Source organism: Neolamprologus multifasciatus, chromosome 16 (genome assembly GCF_963576455.1).
Source record: "Neolamprologus multifasciatus chromosome 16, fNeoMul1.2, whole genome shotgun sequence".
NCBI lineage: Eukaryota > Metazoa > Chordata > Actinopteri > Cichliformes > Cichlidae > Neolamprologus > Neolamprologus multifasciatus.
Genome location: NC_140454.1, coordinates 28,386,311 through 28,405,985, shown reverse-complemented (window position 1 = coordinate 28,405,985; position 19,675 = coordinate 28,386,311). Strand labels below are relative to the sequence as shown.

Genomic DNA, 19,675 nt, shown 5'->3' with positions numbered 1-19,675 from the left:
TCTCTCCTGGATTAAGTCACTTGCTCTTGCATAACATTCTTCCGTGTTCTCTTCACACAAACACAACAGTTTTTCTCCACATGATGGCTTCAAATTTGGACTTTTTACTGCTTAGTGATTTAAAACGTTGCTGATAAATCTTCAGTATAAATGAGGCTATTTAATGCTGATTGAAACCAAGCTTCTGTAGGACTTCTGACAGAGCCCTGGCCCCCTTCTTTAGTTCACAGAAACAAAAAAAATGCCTCAGAGGAGATGAAATAGAATGAAAATAAAACTAGGATGATTTAGTCGTCTTTTGTATTGTGATTTAGTGTATAAACCCTCCTTTGTTTCATATTTGCAGATGTTTTCTACATTTTCTTGTGATCTTAGCCAAACTTTTCTTCATTTGAAACTTTTGAGCAATAAACAACACTAAGCCTATGCTCAGCGGTGAAGATGTGGACAAAGGTTCACTAGTGATTAAATCAAGAATGCAGTGAGCTGAATTGCCTTTGTGCCAAAGCTGTACAGAAGTTGTGTAATGGAACCAGGGCTCTTTGTCGTGCAAAGTCATTCTGCAAATCACTAATTAAAAAGATCTGCTTGAAGAGTAACTGCACTTTATTATCATTTCAAGGTTGGCTGCTTTCTGTTGTTTTGCTATCACGACTTGCCAGAGCCGACCTAGGGGATGCATTCCTCTTTATGCTAGAAACCATTGTTAAGAAACTGGCTAAAGTTCAGAAGTGTGGCATGAATAGGTTAGCTGAGTGGTTGAAGTCATGATTTACCAGCCTCCAAACAAAAACTACTACATTATATTTCCATTTTTGCAAACTCACAAAGGATAATATTTCACAACAACACTAGTTTTTCTCACAGGGAGGCAGTGACTGCCCATAAAACATTAGTATTCTGCTAATGCAACCTGACTGGGCTGTTGAGAATTTACACATTATGCATTCCCATTATAATTTTTTTTTAGATGCTAAAACACACACTAGAAGTGCCATTTAAACCCAACAGAATCCTGTGTGTGTGTAACCTGTTTTTGGTGACTTAAGGTAACGCTGTCAGGTGGTTGCTTGCTCTCTCTCTTATGCAACTGTTGCCTTGGATGCCATTAGTTATCTAAAGTGGCTTGCAAAAGTATTCGGCCCCTTGAACTTTTCGTCACATTACAGCCACAAACATGAATCAATTTTATTGGAATTCCACGTGAAGGACCAACACAAAGTGGTGTACACATGAGAAGTGGAACAAAAATCATACATGATTCCAAACATTTTTTTTTTTTTTTTACAAATAAATAACTGCAAAGGGGGTGTGCATAATTATTCAGCCCCCTGAGCAATTACAGCTGCCAGTCTTTTAGGGTATGTCTCTAACTGCTTTGCACATCTAGACACTGAAATTCTTGTCCATTCTTCTTTGCAAAACAGCTCCAGCTCAGTCAGATTAGATGGACAGCGTTTGTGAACAGCAGTTTTCAGATCTTGCCACAGATTCTTGATTGGATTTAGATCTGGACTTTGACTGGGCCATTCTAACACATGGCTATGTTTTGTTTTAAACCATTTCATTGTTGCCCTGGCTTTATGTTTAGGGTCGTTGTCCTGCTGGAAGGTGAACCTCTGCTCCAGTCTCAAGTCTTTTGCAGACTCCAAGAGGTTTTCTTCCAAGATTGCCCTGTATTTGGCTCCATCCATCTTCAATCAACTCTGACCAGCTTTCCTGTCCCTGCTGAAGAGAAGCACCCCCAGAGCATGATGCTGCCACCACCATATTTGACAGTGGGGATGGTGTGTTCAGAGTGATGTGCAGTGTTAGTTTTCCGCCACACATAGCGTTTTGCATTTTGGCCAAAAAGTTCCATTTTGGCCTCATCTGACCAGAGCAGCTTCTTCCACATGTTTGCTGTGTCCCCACATGGCTTGTGGCAAACTGCAAACAGGACTTCTTATGGTTTTCTGTTAACAATGGCTTTCTTCTTGCCACTCTTCCATAAGGCCAACTTTGTGCAGTGCACGACTAATAGTTGTCCTATGGACAGATTCCCCCACCCGAGTTGTAGATCTCTGCAGCTCGTCCAGAGTCACCACGGGCCTCTTGGCTGCATTTCTGATCAGCGCTCTCCTTGTTCAGCCTGCAAGTTTAGGTGGACGGCCTTGTCTTGGTAGGTTTACAGTTGTGCCACACTCCTTCCATTTCTGAATGATGGCTTGAACAGTGCTCCGTGGGATGTTCAAGGCTTGGGAAATCTTTTTGTAGCCTAAGCCTGCTTTAAATTTCTCAATAACTTTATCCCTGACTGGTCTGGTGTGTTCTTTGGACTTCATGGTGTTGTTGCTCCCAATATTCTCTTAGACAACCTCTGAGGCCGTCACAGAGCAGCTGTATTTGTACTGACATTAGATTACACACAGGTGCACTCTATTTAGTCATTAGCACTCATGAGGCAATGTCTATGGGCAACTGACTGCACTCAGACCAAAGGGGGCTGAATAATTACACACACCCCACTTTTCAGTTATTTATTTGTAAAAAATGTTTGGAATCATGTATGATTTTCGTTCCACTTCTCACGTGTACACCACTTTGTATTGGTCCTTCACGTGGAATTCCAATAAAATTGATCCATGTTTGTGGCTGTAATGTGACAAAGTGTGGGAAGTCCGAATACTTTTGCAAGCCACTGTATGAAGAGTATCTGTATTACACGGTGCCTTCATCCAGTTTTGTTGTCAGTTCTTGTTGGAGCATTTCTGTCATAGACCATTATCATAAAACAAACAATTTCATTATTGATCAAACCTTTTCAGTCTCAGAGGTCAGAATATATGTTACATTAATTCATGGATTCCTTTAATTGTAACACTTTCAACTTTACATGCTGATTTTTCTTACATATGTTCTTTTATCCCCATGCTTGTAGAGCAGAAAACACAAATTATTTATACAGAATTTACAGAAAATAACTGAACGTAATGTTAGAAAACTCCTAAATCTAAGACCAATTCCATTACTTAACCTAAAACAATGAGAGCATAGCAGCTATTCAACGATCCACAGTGTTCTCATTGTGTGATCCAAACGCCGCTGTCAGCTGTTGGTCTATAAACTCTCGCTGTGATGAAAGACAGAAGTTCATTTCTTCTTGCAGCTTTTCGACCAAATCTCCCAAGAGGTCTGATCCCCCTGCCTGTGTACCAGGAGGCACTGATGTCTGGATCTGAGCAACACAGATGCAAAAAAAAAAGACAGATGACAAGCTGAAGAAAATCAATTTAAATTTCACAAGTCCCCAAACAAAAAACTATGACGCTCAAGAATAATTGCTTAAACCTTAAAATGTGGCACATGTCACAGTTTAAGAAGGCTGGAAAGGAACATGCTAAAACTTTGCCAGATTGTTATATGAGTGGCTGGATCTCATTCAGAAAGAGTCACACTGAAGATTGCACAAAACATATTTTGTCGAATGTTTTGGATCTATGATTGTTTGTTGAACGTTCATTTGCAAAACAAAATTTATATGTTTTTGTAGTATTTTAGCATAGAAAATGCTATTTGAAAAATAAAAACACTGGATAAAAATAAATAAAATGTTCATATTTTTTTGTTTCTGTTTTTGGTTAAAATGACATTTAAATCTTTGTTTAAATCATCATATCATCATGTCTCATTCTCTCTATAAAAGCAACTGAAACTCCACCGCTATTGCGCATGTAAATACAAACTGAATTCAATTACTGTAAACTGGGTACACACTTGTTTATTGGAGATTACTGCAGAGACAACTGCCATTCAGTCTTTGCCTCAGACTGACAACTTTTTAATGTCTGAATAAATTTTGCTCTTACTGCCCACTGAAATTACCAACACCATCAGAAATAGACCACTTAAGCAGGTCAGACAGGCTTGATGTATTGTCTGATATTAAGTTAAGACAAAGAGAGATTACAGTTACTCTGTTCTTGACAGTGTTGTAGTGTGAAATATAGAATATTACAGTAGCTCACCATCCCTATTCCAATCTGTCAGCTTAATGGACTCCATTCAGATATTTTTTTTTACTTCTGCAAAAATTAGTGCTGTCAGCATTAATATTGTTAAACGCTGCATGGCATCAATGCGTTAGTGTTGCTAGCATGTAAAACGCATTAGCGCCGTGCAGCCCCTGGCACGGGGTGATCCGCACAAACTCGCTAACGGAGATTTGCCGCGTTAATGTGGCGTTGACGTCATTTTAACGAGATTAACTCTGGCAGCACTAATATAATTTAGTCAGGGCCAAACTGTCATAAAAAGAATGATATTTCCACATCTAGTAATTTATATGGTGGTATAGTTCTATTCTTGGACTTTCCTGCTCTTCAATGAAAACAGATAAGAGGCATTAGAAAAATGCAGCATCAACTCCAGGAGCTGTGGTGGAGGTGGATCGCAAAGGAAATATGCAGCAACTGTTGCAAGGCTAAAGCAGCTGAAATCAGTACCCTACGTGAAACTTGCCAGTTGGATGTTTACAAGATTGTCAGATATGGGGATGGTTGCACTTGATCTGTAAGACCGAACTTAGACTTGTGCATTTCTAATAGTAGAACTTATTAGTGCACACATTTCCTTGTGCCTGCTTACCGCCACATCATAGTGTGTTAAATCAGTGGTGTTCAATCAGGTTAAGCAGGGCAAACACTGCTTTTTAAGTGAAATACAAAAATGAAGAGAACGTATCTCTCCTTTCATGTCAGACAGGTTTCTGTCATAATGCTTCTCCCATGTCTGTTTGCATCCACTCTTTATATCACTGCCACCACAGCTGGCTGTTGTCTCTGGAAGCTGAATAAATTCAGCTTGATTACGGAGTGACTGAAATCTCTATAGGGTAGGCATCGGACAGGCATCTCTGTGTCTTCTTAACAATGTCCGTAGCTTGTCAACTTGTGAGGCCAGCAGCTGTTTCTAGCTGTTTACGCATTGTAGATAAAAATCTGTTTTTTGATGGGAGAGTGATGGGACACTAGCATGTTAGAAAAACCTGCTCTGACTTCAGTTTTGAGCAGCGTTTTGAGAGTACAGAGGACTGCTCTCAAAGTTTTCTCTTAGTAACCTCCACAGCCAAGATATTTAAGTTAAGAAACTAATTGTCACTGTTAGCAAATTGTAAATAGTTAGAGTTAAGTATAGTTGTAATAACATGTATATATTTCTACAGCCAAGAAAAATGCAGCAAGAGGCTGTGAGAGTGGTATGTTTTAATCTGGTCCAGTTTGTGAAGGACGATTTATTTGTACTTTATTTTATTTATTGATTTTAATTTTCTCTAACTGCAACTCTAACCTCTGTACTGCTTTAAATATGTATATATTTTTCTTGACCAGATTCCAAAATGATCCACAGGTTTACAAAGCAGCTTTTTTTGACTGACAAACATGGAAATGTAAATCAAATAAGAACAAAGAAAAGCAGAAATAATAAAAAGCCAAGGATAAATAACAATTGATAAGGGTAGTTAGGGGAACCCTTACCTCTAATAATGACAGAGCCATCTCTCTGAGATTCACTCAGAGTTACATTCAGCAACAGCAAGACAACAAACAGCATCACACACACCCTCATTTTAGCTCCATCTGCAGCAGAAAAAAAAGCACACATGTACCGTTACAGTGGGGCAAAAAAGTATTTAGTCAGCCACCGATTGTGCAAGTTCCCCCACTTAAAATGATGACAGAGGTCAGTAATTTGCACCAGAGGTACACTTCAACTGTGAGAGACAGAATGTGAAAAAAAAATCCATGAATTCACATGGTAGGATTTGTAAAGAATTTATTCGTAAATCAGGGTGGAAAATAAGTATTTGGTCAATAACAAAAATACAACTCAATACTTTGTTATTGCCAACAAAGGTTATGTTACAGAGGTCAAACGTTTACTATAGGTCTTTACCAGGTTTGCACACACAGTAGCTGGTATTTTGGCCCATTCCTCCATGCAGATCTTCTCAAGAGCAGTGATGTTTTGGGGCTGTCGCCGAGCAACACGGACCTTCAACTCCCGCCACAGATTTTCTATGGGGTTGAGGTCTGGAGACTGGCTAGGCCACTCCAGGACTTTCAAATGCTTCTTACGGAGCCACTCCTTTGTTGCCCGGGCGGTGTGTTTTGGATCATTGTCATGTTGGAAGACCCAGCCTCGTTTCATCTTCAAAGTTCTCACTGATGGAAGGAGGTTTTGGCTCAAAATCTCACGATACTTGGCCCCATTCATTCTGTCCTTAACACGGATCAGTCGTCCTGTCCCCTTGGCAGAAAAACAGCCCTATAGCATGATGTTTCCACCCCCATGCTTCACAGTAGGTATGGTGTTCTTGGGATGCAACTCAGTATTCTTCTTCCTCCAAACACGACGAGTTGAGTTTATACCAAAAAGTTCTACTTTGGTTTCATCTGACCACATGACATTCTCCCAATCCTCTGCTGTATCATCCATGTGCTCTCTGGCAAACTTCAGACAGGCCTGGACATGCACTGGCTTCAGCAGCGGAACACGTCCGGCACTGCGGGATTTGATTCCCTGCCGTTGTAGTGTGTTACTGATGGTGACCTTTGTTACTTTGGTCCCAGCTCTCTGCAGGTCATTCACCAGGTCCCCCCGTGTGGTTCTGGGATCTTTGCTCACCGTTCTCATGATCATTTTGACCCCACGGGATGAGATCTTGCGTGGAGCCCCAGATCGAGGGAGATTATCAGTGGTCTTGTATGTCTTCCATTTTCTGATGATTGCTCCCACAGTTGATTTTTTTCACACCAAGCTGCTTGCCTATTGTAGATTCACTCTTCCCAGTCTGGTGCAGGTCTACAATTCTTTTCCTGGTGTCCTTCGAAAGCTCTTTGGTCTTGGCCATGGCGGAGTTTGGAGTCTGACTGGTTGAGGCTGTGGACAGGTGTCTTTTATACAGATGATGAGGTCAAACAGGTGCCATTCATACAGGTAACGAGTGGGGGACAGAAAAGCTTCCTACAGAAGACGTTACAGGTCTGTGAGAGCCAGGGATTTTCCTTGTTTGAGGTGACCAAATACTTATTTTCCACCCTGATTTACGAATAAATTCTTTACAAATCCTACCATGTGAATTCATGGATTTTTTTTTCACATTCTGTCTCTCACAGTTGAAGTGTACCTCTGGTGCAAATTACTGACCTCTGTCATCATTTTAAGTGGGGGAACTTGCACAATCGGTGGCTGACTAAATACTTTTTTGCCCCACTGTATGCTGGGTTTGTCAATTTGTTGCGTATACAAAGAACCATCACTTGACACAAATGGAAAATATAATTACTGACTGAGGTGCCCTTCTGCATATTATGGAAATTCAATCAAAGTTTCCACAGCCGACTTTAAAGTAAGTTTAATTACTCCATGGCCTCAAAGTGAATGGCATAACTGGTTTTCTACTGTTGTTTGAAAACAGCATGAAGAACGAGTAAACTCTGGATCAAGGAAAGCAAACAATGTAATCAGCAGATTGGATCAGTCAAAAATAACACATCTGATACTTAAGCAGTCCCCCCCCCCCCCGTTTTTCTCTTACTCAGACTCTCTGGCTCGACTTTGTCTTAATCACATGGTTGCATTACTGCAGAGCCAAACAATCCTCAGTTTGGTTTTGCAACTGAAAGGCATAATAGAGATACTGAACACATGTGAAGACTTACCGTTTCGAAACATGTTGACCTGCAGAACCAAACTCCAATGGTTGCTTTGCTACGTCCCAGTAAGAGTCAGCTGAGGCAAACAGGTGTAGGACTTTGTCTGGGCAGGAAAGGCAAGAAAAATAAATTTATGACTTGAAATAAGCCTACAAGAGAAAGAGTGTTCAGATTCTTCTCACCTGATCTATAAAGGGGTTGTGCTTCTCAGGTCTGGGTCTCTCCGGGTGCCAGTTTATCAGCTGTGTTATCATTTCTTTATATGCAGCAGGAGGGGCAGCGGTATGTTGATATGCTGATGTCACCCACCTTTCAGGAAGAATATGTAGTGCATGCACGTGCAAGAATGGCAGCACAGCTTTCAGTCAACACAACAATCAGCTTGGAGGTTTTTCTTCTGTTGGACCCCACAGTTGATCTTTTTTAAAAAAAAAAAAAAAAAATCAAACGCTACATAGACATTTTATTTTATTGCATCTAGATTTTTAGTTAAAAGTTATATGGTCTTTTGTTCTGTTTAGTTGAGCTTTTTTAGGTTGAACCTAATTGAGCTATTTTGTTTTGTCATAATGTATTTTAATGAGCTGCTATAGTCTTACCAAGCTTTTTGTTACTGGTTATTTAGTGCTTTTTATTATTTTAACTTAGATGTCATGAAGTTAATCAAAAATATACAAATTTAATGTTTAAATGTGGGATTATTGTATATTTCTATTTAAATTGTTCTTTCCATAGCGCAGAGATAAAACCTTCCCTGGAGATTCAGTTAACAAAGAGGCACTATGAAAAAGCTGGTGTGACTTGTTAAGGTTTTGATTGGATTATACTGATATGAAAGCTGCTGCTTGATACAATAATCTACGCAAATGGCTAAAAAAGGACAGAAAACAACAGTTTAGCTTGTAAATAATTTAATAAGACCAGTGATGCAAATAATTTCAATTAAAGTGATAATTTAACACAGGCTTGAAACAATCTTTATGGTGATTCAGAAAAGTAAATAAATCAAATCAGTAAAAAAGTCAAATAAATACGTGTTGTCAGTTTGTCTCTGCAGTGGCTACAAATGGTGATCTTAAACTGTAATACATAAAGTAAAGCAATTCTGTGACTGTGAAGCTCACAGGCTGTGAACCTCCTCGCATCGTTCAGTCTCCAGCCCTTTATAAAAGCATATGCATTTATTTACACAGTGTACACCCAATTTATCATTACATCATGGATACATTCTTTGTCATCTCCGAAGACATGTCATTGTACACCCTATAAATAAACACTTTTCAAAGGTTTGGATAAATTCAACTGAAAGGGCAGTGTGTAGGACTTCTGGGGATCAGTTAGTTTAATTGGAATATAGTATCAAAATTAAGCTAGTCCAAGCTAGGCGAGTAATCTCTCCTTGCAGACTGTATATAGAAGATGGACATAGCTTCCAAGTTTGAAACGTGACATCAAAGTCAACCCACATTCCTTCTAAAGGCCAGCAGGGAGCTGGCTCTTCTGGATACAAGCAGAAACCCAAATGTATAGTCCACTATAAGCAAGTGAGCATTCATTCTTTATCTACGATCTCAGTAAACACTCTTGTGATGTGTTTAGTTTCAGATGTTATTGAATACACGATAATGTTGAGCCTATAAATTATGGTCAACAAAGATGCTCCAGCTAAAATTTTTACAATAAGTGACAAATTAGTGAATGATTGAAATTCCAACTTATCATAAAAACCTTGAAATCTGACAAGCAGTACAATGTTTTGACTTCATTCACTCACTATAACTCCTCAAAGACAAAAAAGATGCATATTTAATTGCACTTATAATTAATTTTTCCATATATGCTGAGATTACATAAAAATATTGATTTTAAAGATTTAGTTAAAAATGAATGTGCATGATTTATTAATCCAATATAAAAATATTTTCCAACACCATAATGCATACAGTGTGTACTTCTATATATTCCGTATACATTTTATTCATTAACTTACATAAATGTCATATATTATAAAACAATCACATCAGACCTGCTCTTCTCACTGTGACATAAGTTTAATTTTACAATCAATTAAACTTTCTAACACACCGTAGATTATTAATAATAGAACTTTTTAAAAAAACTATAAAAAATATACATTTATCTATATGGTTTTTTTTGTGTGTGAAAATTTCAGAGTAATTCAAACTGATTTACAGTTTGGAATTGCACCTCTTTTTCACCGGCTTGATTCTGTTTGCTGAAACTGCATTTAAAGCATGCAATGCATATTTCGGTTTATCCACAACGATGAATTAACCACTTATAAATTCCAGATTAGTACAATCAGTGCTTTTGCACATTAAGGCAAATGCATGTGTTAACTTGCATGTTAGTGTATACAAATTCTGTAAATGTTTATACTTATGTTAGTGCATGTCACGTGTAATATACTTTATGGATTTAGCCCTGTAAAACAACAGCAATATCAAAAACACACCTTTTAAAGATAAATGTAAGAAGATTGGAAGACCCTCTGTTCCACTGCTCAGTTGACAAATTCGGCAATTTATATGGAAAACCTAAACCAACATGGTTGTACGGCAATTTCTAAGTTCCTCATGAAATTCAGCAAATTTTATATACTTCCGTGTAACCGCACATGAATTTCATGAACAAGATTTTTCATCAGTCTGATCTCATATTTAAGATTCTTATTCATATGTACACAAAGTCATGTTTCTCCAGCTTTAAATGGATTTAATTTGGATTGGATTAAATTTCCAAGACTACATTGTTATGTCTAGGCAACATAAACTACTGCACTATGGTCAGGAAAAGATAACTGAAAACTGATAACTGACTGCCAGCCACAGTTCTGTAGTACTTTTCCTGATAACTCAGGAAAAGATAACACGTGGCAACCGTTTGTTGGTTGCCACGTGTTGGTTCAAATGCATTTGTTTCGAAGAACAAAAACACGCCTTTTGTGAATAGTTCATGTTTTGCTGCTCAGTTCCAGTGTGTAAAGCATTATGTAATAACTGAAAGACTTGTCAGTCAGATAACACTCAGCCTCCTCCTCATGAGCCCTGGGTCATTACTGGTTTCTACAAGAAAAGAGAGAGAAAAATATTGATTGACTAGTATTATGGTTAATCAGCCATTTAATGCTTTGATTGGGTTAATGAAATCACTGTTTCAAAGCAATCGAGACAAAAGATCAATATGTGTTTAATACATGTTAGAAATATTTATAAACCTGCTGATGACTTATGAGCCATTATGCAAGCTGTGAGGTTTGTGAATGATCACTCAGGCTTGAAGAAAGGAACACGAAATTGACAACAGATGTACAGCGTAGTATAGTGGACCTATGATGCACACTTCCAACTGCATAGTTTTATTCTTACATTCTACTTGGGTAGCTTTGTGTGAATCACTGTTTAAAATATTTTTTGTTCATCTTGTTTATTTTATTTATCTAATGAGCCTCAGTCCCACCAGTTCACTGTCTGTCTGAAACAAATGACTTCAGCTGTTGTCCTTTTAAGACCACCCTCCTGCTAATGCCTCAGCCACACTGAAGTTAAAAGACAGCGGAAACCTCCTGTCAATAGGCGAAATCAGTGGTTGGGCTTTGATTGAACTGTATTTGTATGCATTTGGTAAACAATTGTAATTAGCTTCAGTCACTTTGATTTTTCAGCAATGCATCTGGTTGCAATGGGGATTCAATCCAACTGGTTGACAGCTGGTTGTATATTCATATATAAAAGCAAAGTGGCCCCACTGTCGCTGTAGCATAAGACAGCTTTCTGGTAAGGATCTGAAAAGCAGGTGGGTGGGGCTTCTGTGTCTGAGATGACCAAATTAGGGACATTCTTTCTCCATGACATCATACAGAGCCAAAAGTAGAAAAAAAACTGTTAGAAACAGTGTTTAGAGGTGTCTGAAGCTTGAGCTTTTGTGTTATAGGGATTATTTATACACATGCGGACCACGTTATTACAAACTTGGGACATGTTTAATATGAAGTCAAACACCTGGATGTATATGATGTTAATTACAGAAAATAAGGAAAGGCAGAATAGGTCCACTTTTAAGAGAAAATGAGCACGTTTTTACATGCTTTATAATGCTTCTGCAAAGTATAACAGTGTGTAGAGCAAAAGCTGAGCACTGATCAAATTACAGTGTGTTCATATTGGGGTTGCTCTGGCTATGACTAGGTTGAGGACTGCTGAACACTGGACGATACGCTGTGTTGAAAATTAGATATATTTTACTGGATGAGGCTCCTACAGTGATAAAAGTAAAAAAAAAAAAAAAAACCCCTGTGATTTAAGGTTCACATTTTTTCTCTTAACAAGGGAGGCCTCAGAAAATATTGTTTCTGGCTCTTTTTAAAATTCTTATCATTGACTTTAGGTACTTTCAACTCAGAGACAAAGTGTAATGCAGACATGCATATTTCTTCAAGCAGGAAGCCAATTATATTATTTAAAACAGCCACATAATCACTGATGCCATTATTTTTCTCTCTTATCAAAATTACCCTGAGATTTTCCAGCATTATATTATGTAATCAAACATCCCAGCGTATGCACTTAATTTCAGACAAAGTCATTTTAACCCAATATGAGATTTAACTCTTTCCTTTACCAACAAAAACATGATTCAGGAAATGTGAACGTGTGCGCTTGATTGGGGAAAAAAGCAGCAAATGCGTTAAAAAAAAATGCAATTATTTCAAAACACCACAAAGCTAGAAACCACCAGCAGCTCAAATCAAACAAGCAGTGAAAGCCTGGTGTGATCAGCACGTGAAGAGTTCATTCCTGATATTCAAAGCATTTTACTAAAGGAATTTGTATTCACATTTGGGAAAATGCATGAATCCACATTTTGTGATGGAGGTTAGCTGAGAAGATTGATATCCACTTTCATGGATCCTTAAACTTTGCACAAATCCACTGGAGCAGCTCAGGAGCATCTCTAGCATCCTCACCTTCAGATGGAGTCTCGTTTCACTTTATTTTGTTTTTTTATTTATCCATATTCATTCATGACATGGGACAAAATGCACAAAATGCAGTGCGCAGGTTTACAAAGCAGCTTTCTTTTGACTGACAAGTTACAAAAACCTTGAATTAAGCTTTCTGAAAGTGAGGGCTGGATCTGACTGAGTACTGAGACTGCACAAGCAGGGATTTGAATTTTTAAAGGTGGTATTAAACCCCAGCCTGGATCGATTACTGTATAAAAACGTATTTTAGTATAAAAGATCAGTGTGATTACATTTAAGTCACCCACTGCTTTATGTCGACCTTTTCTGAAACCTCAAAATGTGCATGTTTTGCAAAAAAATAGGATCCGACGAGTAAGGGCAGGCCTGACTGTGACTGCTCATTGGCTAATCACTTGTGATTCATAACTTCATAAATCAGCTTTGATACCACACATAATTTTCAATTTTGAAACCTTGTATTACCTATATATACAAGCAGACTTAATCTTTATTCAATATGACCCAAAATTAGTGACTGAGCCCATAAACTCAGCAGTAAAGTATTTCCAGAGAGAGAAAGCCGTTTTCCTATAGACGTCTAGTAGCGGAGTGTTTTGTTGCAACCACTCCAATCGCCATCTGGTGGCCTTCAGATAAATCAGCCGCATGTTTCCACATTGATTTTTACATTTCGGACCTTTACCTGAACCTAAATATGTTGCTTCTCCTAAACCTATCCAGGAAGTTGTAACAACCACAAGATAAGCTTAAAAAATAAACATCCCAAACCAAACACTAATCCTCAGCGTGTCGGTGGACAGCATTTTTTGAGGATGTTGTTGGTCTTTTCAGAACCCGACAAGCACAGAAGTACAAATTCAAATTTAGCTTCACGGCTGTAGATCTCCCAACTTAATGTAAAATTAACTATGACAGTGGAATCAATCTTCTCACATAAAAAAAATCGGTAAGCATCGGATGCCAGTTTTGTTGCAGCACTTTTTTTTTCTCCAAATGGCACTTATGTAGTTTTGGAATTGAACTCTTCACAACACCCAGCACCGTAAGGTGGGGTCATACCGCACAGGCAGCCCTGGTCTTGGCCTTTGCCACTGGGTTCCTCTGTGTCAGTGAGCCCCTGTAGAGGGAGTTCCTGGTAAACCTGTCCACCTGGTCTGGAAACATACATCAGCTGCATTGTACATTGTATTCTCCAGGCTCTATTTTATTAAAGCACAGTTAAAAGTCAAATTATGGCTCTTTTTGGGATTCAGTCCAGAATCTAACAGTTAGAAACAAATGTGATGTTTCAAAATCCCAGATGTGGGATGGTGAAAATAAGCTTATTGGAAAATGTTGATGGGAAAGTAAATTAGAAACACTCTATAAACTTTAAATAACAACTGGCACCAAGTCCAAGAGCAGGTTACAAAAGCACTTGACTTGAATTTGGCCTAAAAAGAACTTTTCAGTATCAAAGATAGATAAAAAAAATAACATAATATGCTAAAAAGTTAGATATATTCTCTATTCTTTATAAAAACAACAAAAAAACACAATACTGTTTCCACTCAATGAATCACATGAAGCGCTATCCAGCTGGGAAAATTAAAGCCATAGTATAACGAGCACATAGTGTTCACTGAGTTATAAAGCAGCTCATCATGTGTTCTAAGTTTCAAAAGGTTAAGATGTTCTGAGTTAGCTGTGATGCCCTGGGGATCGATCTCAGGGGCTGCAGTGTCAGTTCTTACTTGTGGGAAAGTTGTAGGAAAGTCTTCTGGCTTGGATCGGGATTGCGGACTGCAAGACAACAAAGCAGAAGGCAAGGAAAAAAAACATAAATTCAGGATGTGGGAAAACTTTTATTCTATTAGCATTCTGGCACCTCGATGCTTTACAAATGTTCATCAAAGGCAGACCTACTCATAGAAATCACATCTGTGGTTATTTTGAGAGGCAAATCAAAGACCATCGTGCCACATAATCACAGAAAACACATTGGCTCTAAGAATAACTCCTGTGTCCACTTGTTTGATTTCACACAAACATAAAAGGGTTTTGTATAAGCAAATGTTTTCTGTCATAACAGTTCTGGATATGAAACTCAGCGATATAAACTGTGTTACCTTTCTTTTTTTATCCGAGGACATGCCGGCAGCGTTCAGGGCAGCAATCCTGCTCTCGATGTCAGATACCTTGGAGTAAAAAGAAAGAAATGACAGGATGTGCCACAACTTTACATCTCTTTGCATTTTCAATACAAATCAAACTTTACTTAGCCTTTAATGTAACCCTCACCTCACTCTGGGCATTCTGGACATTAGCTGCTGCTTGAGCTACTTTGTCTTCCAGTTCAACCAGTAATGCAGTTGATCCTTTGAAGCTTGCCTTTGATCCCTCCTCTAGGGGGTGACCCTTCCTCTCCAGGCTTTCAGAGGAGTCATTAGCCTGGAAGACAAGTCCAGTCAGAAAGCAAAAATTTTCATTTTCAAGTAAAAAAACAACAACAACAAAAAAACTTAATAAAAGTTGAAATGATGTCATGTTAACAAATTATGTGATAGCTAAATGGTGCCACTTGATTGGTACCTGCTTACAGTTATGCCAAATCAAATGTACCAAAATCTGCAGTTCTCCTTCGTGACCACCGGCTCAATAAGTTTGGTCCCCCCGTCCATTTTCCTGATACTAAAAGCCTGTGTTACCTGATACTTTAAATACATTAAATTAATTGAGCTAATGCTGGCTGAACAAACTTGTAGTGAAGTGATGTGAAAACATCATGACTGCACTGCAGCTTAAATGCAAGGAACTGCCGGCGAAAACAGTTGAGGAAACTTAGCACGGCAGCTAAGCAGAGGTTATTAATTTAATTCGTCTTCTTTTTCCGACAATCTGGGAGTGATGGTTGCAGACGAAAAATAAACCCAAGGCCTGAGTGACTTGATTTATGATTCCAGTGTGTACTTGAACCGATTTCCAGCAGAGGTTGGCTGGAATTTCATGAGCCATGCTGTTTTTAGTAAGTGCAGCAAGCCAGATGCTCACGGCTTATGTCTCTTTCTGTCGGTAAACAAACTGGTAATGAATGCTTGCGTGTACATAAAAAAAACAGATTTCTTATAAAAATGCCACAGAATTTGTACCTTCAGAGATTCTGTCTGCTGAGGCTGCTCCTCCTCAAGCCTGGAGACCACGATGCTGGCTCTGGATGTTGGTCTGATAGGTAGTTTAGAAGGCCTTGGATCCGCCTGTGGGCTCCTCCATGCTAGGATTTCTTGGGAGGAATGTGGTCTCTCGGGCTCGTCCTCATCATCAGAGGTCAGGCTATGGTCACTGATGTTGTCTGTCATCTCGTGCAGCCTCTGTCTTAGCTGCTGCTCTTCCAGGTCCACTTCGTTCCACTGAGGAAGAGGAGAGGTGCTGCTGGGAGTGGGAGAAGTCTGTTTGGGAACAAAGCACAGACAATGTGACTGAGACAAATCTACACAGCATACGGTTAATGTTTTTACTTACTAATGGGAATTGTTATACTGATTTAAAATGTACTGCTAGAGTGAAGGCATGATGTATAATACACAAATGCTCCATCACTGATTATGTTTTTCTGTTTTCATACTCCAGTTTTCTTTTCCAGGCCAAAAACAAACAGACTGCAGTGTACTTTGGTGGCCTCGGATACAGTCCATGTAATTATAACCTAACATACTCGTTGGATTTGAGGGAAACTTTGCAGGATTTCCCCTGACTTCCAATCAACCATCTTCTATCTATTATTCACTTACAAATATTATTTTGACAAATGCTTCACATTGCAAACACGAGAGCACTGCTTTAATCTGATCTGATTGGTGCCTAATGTATAATAGCACACTAGCATTTTTTTGTGCATGAAAAGGTTAAACGCAAACCCCTTTGATGGCTTCGTCACTTCATTTAGACATAGTTTTACATCACTTTGCTTCACTGCTTCATACAGACATACCCACAACAGTGACGGGGAGTGCCACAAGATGCCCAAAACTTTTTCCACATGTGCAAAAACCTTGTTGCATGTGTGGCAATGAGCACTGTCAGCATTTAGGCCTAGTGAAGTGTAACCAAACTTTTCTCCAGTACTATCACTGAGAGCAGAGTCTCTGTGCTGCAGTGAGAGATGGCCAGCTTGACCCCTCACAGAAACAAATCTGTCTTAATCTCACTACAAACTAGAAAGTCGCTAAGATAAATTGCTATCGTCTCAACTGATGTTCTTGCTTTAGGAGATTCATAGATCCATAAACACTTGTTTTCAGTTTGCATGAAAGACAAGTGTCATTTCTAACCAATGTGTGACTGTGAAGATGTAACAAGGATCCTTAGCTAGACTTAAACTAGGGTCTATAAGTCCTAACCTCTAACCTAGCACGTTCAGAACACGCATATAGGGTTATCATTTGAATTTCTCATGTATCATTCAACGATTTTCAACTGGAAGATTGTGCATCTGTTGTACCTGTAGTTCTTATTTATGTGGAGTATTCGAATAGAATAGACAGATACAACAGAAAGTGGGCAGAGCTTAGTGTACCGATTACAATAGACACATTCATTTGTCCAGCTGTGTTCTGACCACTCGGTAATGACCCTAAACAAGAACTGGAACATGGATGTCTGAAAGCACAAGAACTGTTTTTCCTTCACTGATCACATGGACATTAATGCAGACTTATCGCGTGCAGACAGAACAGTCAGAACATAAGCTATATGCAAATTGATTTAAGCTGTGCTTTGCCACAAGAGAGAGAGGAAAAGCATGAGTCAATCAACTGCTGCTCTCACTTGAAGTTGAATAGCCACTAATTAGCGACCGAGTCTAAATTCTACATTCGTTTCTGGTTTGCTGTTTTTGCGGCTTGGCTCAGTCTGTGATGATACTGGTGTGGGTTTGAGAGCTCACGGCCCAATTAAAGACAGACACTGAACCCACTGAAATCACACATTTGATCAGAGGATGATGAAGTGTGTGTCTCCTTTCTTTAGCACAATGCATGAACAATGAGTTAGTTTTCTTTATTTGAAAGAAAATACCTTCATAAAATCAAGTTTTCATGCAGGTACCTCAAGTGTGTCTGTTGCACTGATTGTTTTGGCCACTTGAGGGCGGTATAACAAGTATAACCATGACCCTGACAAATTGTGACATAATAAAAGTGAAGTTTGTGTGCACTTTTAGCTGATACTGGCATGGCATCAAATTCGAAATAGAAAATTATTTATAAAAATAAAATAAAATAGATGTAATTTGTCTTAACTGTTTTCATGTAAATTTAGGCTTTAAGTGATTTGAAAATCCGCCAGTCTGTACATTGTTATGCTAAAATACTGCACAGTGTCTCTAACCATGGCTTTATACATGTAAACAGGTTTTTTCTGTCTTTTTAGCTTCACTCATTTCTTTCTAGGCTGCTGTTGAGATGCTGATCATGAAATTTTGGCAGCTGTACTCTTGACATCTGATAGATTTACCTGGTCATATGTTGAGGTGACTTTCTGCTCCAAGCGGTTCAGAAGAGTCTCAATTGCTGACATCCGTCTGTTAATGTCAGTGATCTAAGAAAGAAGGGTATAAAATAAATGAAAGTACATATAGAGGCAGAATTAAGAAATATTAATTTATAAAACAGACAAACCCCAAAATAACACAAAACGTAAGGAACATTACAAAAAATGTATGGTTTTCAAAACATGAAGTACTGGACACTTAATGGTTTAAATGGTACTGCTCACATCTATGCTATGCTATGAAAGCAAATGCATGTCTTAAACCACTCTTACTCCTACTGAACCAATCAAAACACACTGGCGCCAAATATGCAGATGGTTAAGCTACAGTTTCACATGTTCTCATCAGAGTGAGCTGTCAGGGAAATCAACTCGTCCCCAAATCTGATTTCACCATATTTCATCAATGTCTAAATTTACTTGGATGAAAGAAACCAGAAAAATATATTTAAACTAAAAGTACTTAACCAAATTCACATTACTCTGCACAAAATGTTCTTCAAAACTGAAGACTAAATGTTCCTTTGGATAATTGGCCAAAATGGAATAATATTTTCCCTACTCGGGATCACTCCTTGGTACATATTTAGGCCAGGAAGTCAAGCAGACAGTCATCTGATGCACCTTTGATGTCTTGCCACATGAAAAAATTCCTCTCACAGTTCATCCAAATTCAACCTACTAAAAAAACCCCAAACTCTTGACACTAATATTAAACTTAACAAACAACCAAAACATAATGATTTAACTGCTGTGGTGCATTATGGATCTCAGATGGTCAGGGGGGATTGATGTTAAAGGCAGAAAGAGAAAGACAGTAAATAAAATTTTAAAAAAGACTTGAAAATCAAGTTGTTGTTTTTTTTTTTATAATTGTTTATTCTTTTCATCAGTGCATAAGCATGAGTTGTCATTACTCTGTCACCATTGACTGTAAATAAAAGATGCAAGTAGCCACTCTAAGTGTTGCATTTTGCCATGTTGTTTGTTCTTTTATTGAAACCGTATGTGATGAGCGAGGTGTGGCTCTAAATGAGAAACCTGACAAAGCTACAGTTTTATAATATGTGATGTTGTAAAGCAAATCCTTATAGACATTATATTCTGTAAAAAAAAAAACCCTTGAAACTAATGACTGAGAAAGTCATGAGGAAGGTCAACAGATCAATGGAGCCAAAGGAGGAATCCTTTGGCAGAGCTGTACTGGCTCCTCTTTTTAGTTCTGGACATTTTTATACAGAATAAGCCTGAATAAGCTTGCAACGCAGTAGTGAGCACTGTTAACCAGTTGTGTTTAATGTCTTTATTAAATCTATAAATGTACTCATTTAAAAACATGTAAACATATAAAGATAGGGTGACTGTCATTTAGAAGCTGACAGGATGCCTGCAGACCGTGCAAGAGGGAAGTCCAATTGTAATTATTGCAGCTGTGCAAATATTT

The 19,675-nt window shown here is 38.4% G+C and overlaps 1 protein-coding gene across 3 annotated transcripts in view; it reads right to left on the bottom strand.

The window, feature by feature from the left end:
- Positions 1-3,245: 3,245 nt before the first annotated feature.
- Positions 3,246-19,675, bottom strand: part of mlphb (melanophilin b) — a 51,465-nt gene continuing 35,035 nt past the window's right edge. For 2 of the 3 annotated variants that reach the window (XM_085134947.1, XM_085134949.1), the window contains 7 exons: positions 18,196-18,279; positions 15,834-16,130; positions 14,986-15,135; positions 14,814-14,882; positions 14,439-14,487; positions 13,765-13,859; positions 3,247-10,783 (listed from right to left, as the gene is read on the bottom strand). In XM_085134947.1, the coding sequence (XP_084991073.1) occupies positions 10,757-10,783; positions 13,765-13,859; positions 14,439-14,487; positions 14,814-14,882; positions 14,986-15,135; positions 15,834-16,130; positions 18,196-18,279 (771 nt within the window). In that variant the 3' untranslated portion in view covers positions 3,247-10,756. Of the gene's footprint in view, positions 10,784-13,764; positions 13,860-14,438; positions 14,488-14,813; positions 14,883-14,985; positions 15,136-15,833; positions 16,131-18,195; positions 18,280-19,675 lie in introns of all 3 variants that reach the window. The other variant, XM_085134948.1, reaches the window with a different exon arrangement.